At 42.0% G+C, this 6,853-nt stretch overlaps 1 protein-coding gene across 9 annotated transcripts in view; it reads right to left on the reverse strand.

Moving 5' to 3' along the window:
* FRYL (FRY like transcription coactivator) overlaps positions 1–6,853 on the reverse strand; it is a 260,014-nt gene that overhangs the window by 38,733 nt on the left and 214,428 nt on the right. For all 9 annotated transcript variants that reach the window (XR_002774533.1, XM_023515972.1, XM_023515970.1 and 6 more), the window contains 3 exons: positions 5,466–5,560; positions 3,500–4,107; positions 3,143–3,240 (listed from right to left, as the gene is read on the reverse strand). Coding sequence is in view for 8 of the 9 variants with exons in the window: in XM_023515972.1 (XP_023371740.1) it covers positions 3,143–3,240; positions 3,500–4,107; positions 5,466–5,560 (801 nt within the window). In the remaining variant the exon portion in view is untranslated. The remainder of the gene's footprint in view (positions 1–3,142; positions 3,241–3,499; positions 4,108–5,465; positions 5,561–6,853) is intronic.

Below are 6,853 nucleotides of genomic sequence, written 5' to 3' on the forward strand. Positions count from 1 at the left end.
CGTGGCTGGCGCCTTAGCCGGTTGAGCTATAGGCGCCGAGCCGGTTCATAGAGATTTCACAGCTTCCTAGAACATTTGCTGAAGAAATTAGAGTACTATCTTTTAAAATATACATACAGGTGGCCATAAAGTTCATGTGCAATTGTCTATTTTAAATTGTACGTGAACTTTATGGCGACCAGTGTGTGTGTGTGTGGTTTTTCAGCTTTCAGCTAAGCACCACTGGGTTTTACCTTGATACTTCATAAGATATTTAATAGGCTTGGAAGGCCTAAATTCATCATTTGGACATTAACACTCAATGGGCCCAAGATACAGTTTGCAGGACTGTGTGGAGACTATTAACATAATACCTTGGAAGTTACTTTACAAAACCATTAAGAGTAACTAATTTCACGCACTAGTCTTTTACCCAAAAAACAGGTACCAGAAAGAAAGAAGAAAAATTTCATTGTTATTGGGCTAGTTATTTGTATTTCAAGACATAATAATTTACCATATTTATAAAAAATCACTTAATTTTACAATTTCACAATAATTTGTTTAAATTCCTTAATTATAAACTTTCTTGAAGAATAAAACATTTTTATACAATCCTTATATTTTTTCTAAAGCATGGTTTAAAAAAAATCTATTTTCGAAAAGGGAGAAAATTCCTTGAAATATATGCCGTGAAATTTTACAGAAAGCCAGGGACTCAGATTTAATTTTTGGCATTTTCAAAATACCAGGTTAAAAATATGATCTAGAAAGAGTGTGTTTTATAACAAACCTTTCAGCATAACTATTTTTGCCATAATGAATCGCTAAAGAGAATAATATTTGTCGTAAGTGTTGCCTCATTTTGACATTTTGTGCTCTCCAAGAGCCACAAACGGTAGGAGGAGGGAGATTTGCATAATGAGGAAGCACATAATGGCAGAAAATTACTCTCAACAGTTACGTGGGAGAATAATTAAGGAATCAATTTAATTCACATCCTGCAGGTTGCTAAAAGCACAGGCTCCACAGGAAGACAACAGACTTAAAAACACTTTCTGAATCACAGAAGACAGTATTTGGTTTCTTTAAAACAAAAAAGATATCTGAGATTTTCCGTGCCCTTCGGTGGTACCAGAAGCTTGACACAGGAGGCTGTGACCCCTTCGGGCCAGGCGGCCCGTGGCTTCCCTGCCCCGCCCTGCGTTTAACAGACACTCAGCACCTTCCAGCTGCCGCTCTCACAAGCTGCTGCTTCCCCTTTAAGGGGATTGATGCCTTTTATTTTCTTGACATCAAGTTAAACCAATATATAGCTTTTCCCCTTTTCTTTCTAACCCTTCACGTAAGGTGAAAAAAATTCTTGCTCACAAAATTTTTCTAATGATGTGTCAACAGGATATTAACGTTATCTCGATGCATTTCACATTTTATATCCCTTTATACCTTTCTGGCACAAATACATGTAGTTGGTTTCTCTGAAATAATTATTTTATTTTCAAAATATTGAAAATATTTTATTTTCAATGCTCATAATTTTTCATCCCTTCTTGATAGTTAATGTTATATTGGAATAAGATTATTGAATAAAACTGAGAATGAAAGATAATTTTTAGCTGACTGTAATTTTCTTAAAGATGTTTCCATTAGCTATAATAATGGCTCTTTTTTTATTTATTTATTTATTTATTTTTGTAGAGACAGAGTCTCACTATGTTGCCCTCAGTAAGTGCCGTAGCATCACAGCTCACAGCAACCTCAAACTCCTGGGCTTCAGTGATTCTCTTGCCTCAGGCCCCCAAGTAGCTGGGACTACAGGCACCCACCACAACGCCCGGCTATTTTTCTTTTTTTTTTGGTAGTTGTCCTTGTTTAGCAGGCCAGGGCTGGTTTCAAACCTGCCAGCCTTGGTGTATGTGACTGGTGCCGTAACCACTGCGCTACAGGTGCTGAGCTAATCTCAGCTTTTTAAAAACATTGCTTACATAAATAAAGCTGCTCCTAATGATTTTATTTCCTTATTTCCTTCTTTGGAAAACTCCTATTTTTTCTCCCAGTGCTTTAAGCCAGGTTCTCTTACTATGTTGCTATCCACTCACGTCCCCCAGCTCAAATTTCCTACTGTATATATTACATGTAAATTCATAGAACTCCTTCCTGTAACTGTTTATATTTCTAGCCTGAAAAGGCTTTTCCCAAAGACTCAATGTTTGGCATCCTCTGCAAAAAAATTAATAATTATATTTAAATAGAAAGCTGGCGATTTGAGAATTCCTTATTGTGCTCAAGAGAAGAGATCATTAAAACTATAAAATGTCAAAAAGTGCATTCTTTTGAAATTAAGATTAAGAGCGATACTACTTCTAAACAAATGTTAACTGATGATTTAGTCATTTGTAAAATGGGAGAGAAAAAGCTAAATAGGGAAGAAAAAGAAATGAACGGAGCAGAGAGAAGAAGAGGAGAAAGTGTTAAAGGGAAAAGGCAGGTGGGGAGAGAACTTTGAGAACCCCCCAATACCCGTGTTGTTCTGCCCTCTTCTTCCTCCTGGCCTGTGCGCGTGTAACTTCTGCCTAGAGACCTTCAGTCCCCTAACCCGACTCTTCGCCTGCCCTGCAGGGATCTTACTGTTTCCTCCCATTCAGCCTTTGACCTCAGCTTGGCCCTCACTCCCTCCCCAGAGCCCCTGCTCTCTGTGCTCCTCCACTGTTGTGCCCTCCCATTGCTAAAGGCCCGACCGGAATCTGGAGACCTCTGCTCACTTGACTGCCTTCCCCATGATAAGCTCCACAAGGGCAAGTATGCTATCTACTTTGCTCACCGTCGTATTTGTAGCCCCCGACCCGGGGCTCCGTAAACGTCTGGTAGTGAGTAAATGAACAAGGGAGACCCTGACAGGTAGAGGACAGAGTTGGGAAAAGGAGCTGAGAAAGACTCAGACTCAGAGGAGCGTCCCTCTAAGTAAGTAATTTTATTCACTGTCATTTGAGTAGAGTAACTCACATGACTATAACATAGGACTCCTTTGTGTGCATAAAAAATGAGTAAAAATTTCGATGCAAAATTCACAGTAAAAAGATTTTTAAGGAGGTTCCCCCCTCAGGATAAACCACAGAGCAACGATTTCCCGGGAGTGTCACCTTTCGCCGTGGCGTCCACTTACCTTTGCTATCCGACTAGCAGTTTCTTTGCAAAACTGAGTTGGGCTGTCAAAATGCTGGATTAAGTGAGGCAGCAAGCAGAGGATGTTAAGAGGAAAGCCTATCAAAACAGAAAAAGCAAACAAGAGCTGGTTTTATCGCACATTGCTTTAAAAGTCAAAGGCAATTTTTAGAGGGTTCACAGAAACCACTTGGAGTTGCTAAATTCTTTTTCTTTTCCTAAATAATTTAAGCTACCTGACATATAAAAACCATAACTGTTTGCAAAAAAGCGGAAATTAGCAGATTTCAAAACCAAGGGTTAGTTTACATTTCACTCCTCAAAACGCACAGTGCTGGGGCAGTTGCTGTGACGTCACCTGACAACTGGGAAGGATCCACCAGGGTGTGCTTGGAAACGGAGATGAGCTTGCTGAGCAGGTGCACCGTCATCTCCTGCGTGGAGACCGAGGTGAAGCCCTTCAGGAAGAGCTGCTGGAGCCCCGGGAAGTTGCTCCACTTGAGTTTGCTCTGCACGTTCTCAATCTTCTCTCGACTCTCTGATTTATCCAAAGGCAGATGGATGAGCAGTTTGTTGAGGAGCCTGAGCGCCAGGAGGTATTCATATTCGTAATCTGATTCCAATAAGGATGCTGCTATCCAAAAGATGGTGGCCATCAAGTTGGCGGGCTCAGTAGTGGGCTGCACGTCATTCGCTCCCTTCTCTCTCAGAGAGGAGAGGCTTCTAGTCCTGGCTAGGCTGCTGCTGTGGTTTATCCGTCCGTCCGTTATGTCCAGTGTGTTGCTGCGCCGCCGGTCACCTCTCCGGTCACCAATTAAACTCAGCCTCAAAGAGTTACTTCTGGCATTACTGTGGTGTCCCAAATAACTGCTGCTGTTAATGGGACTCGTGCTTAGATTGAGCTGTCCAGTGCTTTTCCTGTTAGCTGCATACTTGTCTCCCATTATAGGGTCATGGTATGAGGTTCTTGAAAGAGAAAAAGAAAGAAAAGAGGGCAGATGAATGCGGGCACAGCTGGTTCCTTTGCTACATCAACTTCTCTCTCACAACACTGAACAGTAACTGGTAGCAGAAAAGCCACTTGGGGGCATCTCTGACTTTATTGCATCAAATGTTAGTTTTCCCTCCAAATTAAAACCACTGTGGTTTTCCTTTTAACTGGGATGAGGTTTGTCCTCCATCCTGAGAAAACTTTGCTGGAGTATCTGACAGTAGCTGTCAGCTCTGGGATTCAGGCACATGTTATGTCCCAAGCAGACCTCCTGTGTTCTATCCTCAGACTTGATGGTCCTGGGGTCAATGTTTCTGTCGATGGCCCATTCTGCTTGAGAGAACAAAGCTCAAAAATTTATTTTTTATTTCTATTTCTCTCTCACATCTAATTATCAGTGATTAAAAAAATATCAAGCCAGGCGCAGGGGCTCACGCCTATAATCCCAGCACTCTGGGAGGCCAAGGCAGGAGGATCACTTAAGCTCAGGAGTTCAAACCAGCCCAAGCAAGAGTGAGACCCCGTCTCTGCCAAAAATAGAAAAATTAGCCGGCCATGGTGGTGGGTGCCTGTAGTCCTAGCTACTTGTGAGGTGGAGGCAGGAGGATCACTTGAGCCTAAGAGAGTTTGAGGTTGCTGTGAGCTACGATGATGCCACAGCACTCTACCCAGGGGAACAGAGGGAGACTCTGTCTCCAAAAAAAATAAAAAATAAAAAATAAAATTGACTGAATGCTTCTATATGTGCTTGCGGTATGCAAAAGCCTAGAAGTTTCAAAGTCTATTGAGGCAAGAGATAGCTATGCAATTAGATAAATTTATAGGCTGTTAATTGCTATTATTAAAATATGAAGGAAACCTTGTAAGAACCCAAAGGCTGGACTAACCAGCGCAACCCTGGAAGAGTCAGAAATGCTCCGCTAGGAAGTGGTATTTGGGAAGTTTGTGAGGTAGGGAGCGGGAGGAGGGGCGGCCCCAGGGAGGAGGAGGGTGCAGGAAAGGTGGGGGCTCTGTGAGCCCAGACACCGAAGCCCCATGTAGCACAGAGGCAAGTTCTCTGACCTAGACATCAAAACAGTGGTTCTCTGCCTGGGGGTCGCGACCCCTTCGTAACAATGAAACTACATGGCACATTAGGAAGGTTGAGAACCTCTGCATTAGAAGAACAGCACTGCCAAAATCAGCTTTCGGATTTTTCACAGTCCTCACTGTCTGAGGCCCACCTTCCCCACTATCCATCTGATTTGGGGGGTGTTATTCTCACAACCAATCTGACAATAACGTATGCGGCGATAGGTTGTATAGACATTAGGTTGCCTGGTTTAATTCTTACTGAGAAAGGGCAGAAAGCAGATCGTAATGCTTCATGGTTTCAGCCAAAGTGTCAATTGCAGATTCCAAAGTGAGAAGCAGCTCAATCACAAATCCCTGGGGGGGTGGGGAGGGGAGGAGAAGGCAGATTGTAATTACCTGTGCTCTGGAAAAAGAAATTACAATGGACTTGCCGAAGAGATTTAAAAATAGAACAACCTCCACATTAATATTACAAAATGATTAGAATTCAAGCAACATGATCTTGTTGACTGATGAAAACTCATCAAAGTAATGGTATAAATTGATTAAAGGTGCCATAAGTGACTCGGAATTGCTCAGGTCAGAAATCTAGGAGCCATCCTTGTTTCTTTCCTTTGTATCTAAATTAAACCCACCAACAAGCTTTGGAAATATTTTAAAATACACCCTAAATCTCACCCCTTTCCTTTACCTCCGTAGCTTCCCTGAACGGAAGCCACCACCATTTCAGCCTGCAGTCTCACACCCACAGGACAGCTGATCTTTCTTGTTCCCATTCTCACTCTCCCCAGGGACTTTACCCAAGGTTAAGAACACAAATCACATCTATCACCCTCCTCCTCTGGAAACCTTTCCCTGGTTTCCATCAACTCAGAGTAAAGTCCCACCTCTCACCGAGGACTACCAGGCCCTCCCGTGACCTGTATCTGCCTATCTAACCACCCCCAGCAATCTCCTCATTATATTCCAGCCACACTAGTTTTCAAGGTGACCCTCAAAAAGCCTATTGTTTCTGCCTCGGGGCCTTTGCACTTCTGATTCCAATTTCCCTCTGCCTGAAACGATGAAATGTTCTTCCCCGTATCCTAACAGGTCCCACTTCAGCATCTGTTCAAAAATCACCTTCTCAGATTATCACATATAAAACAATTCCCTTACCCCATCCCTCTTTAATTGATGTGTATATATGACATATGTCTTATATATATTTTATATATTAAACTTACTACATATTTACATAAAAGTGGTAGACTAAAGGCTTATTTCTCATAATAGAATGTGGGCTCCAAAATGCCAGAAATCTTGATTTGTTTACTACAATATCCCCAGTGTCTAGAAGAATGCCAATAAAATCATTATTCTGTATAAACTTAAGTTCCCTAGTGTAGTATTTCACTTAATTTACCTTAAAAAATGAAATTCAACATTCCATTTCACACTTAAATTCCACTACTTTGTGGTCATCCCAGGATCACATCTGGAATATCTGATTCAATTAGTGTGTTAAGTGTTGATTAATCTTAATCCCTTGCCTGCATGTGAACATCTGCCAGGAGCAATTCTATCTGACCATCCTCTGGCTCCGCTGCAGCAGTCTACACCTGGCAATAAACGCTGCACAGGCTCGGCGCCTATAGCTCAACCGGC

This window comes from Otolemur garnettii, unplaced genomic scaffold (assembly GCF_000181295.1).
Source record: "Otolemur garnettii isolate 467f Iridium unplaced genomic scaffold, OtoGar3 scaffold00083, whole genome shotgun sequence".
Classification (NCBI taxonomy): Eukaryota; Metazoa; Chordata; class Mammalia; order Primates; family Galagidae; genus Otolemur; species Otolemur garnettii.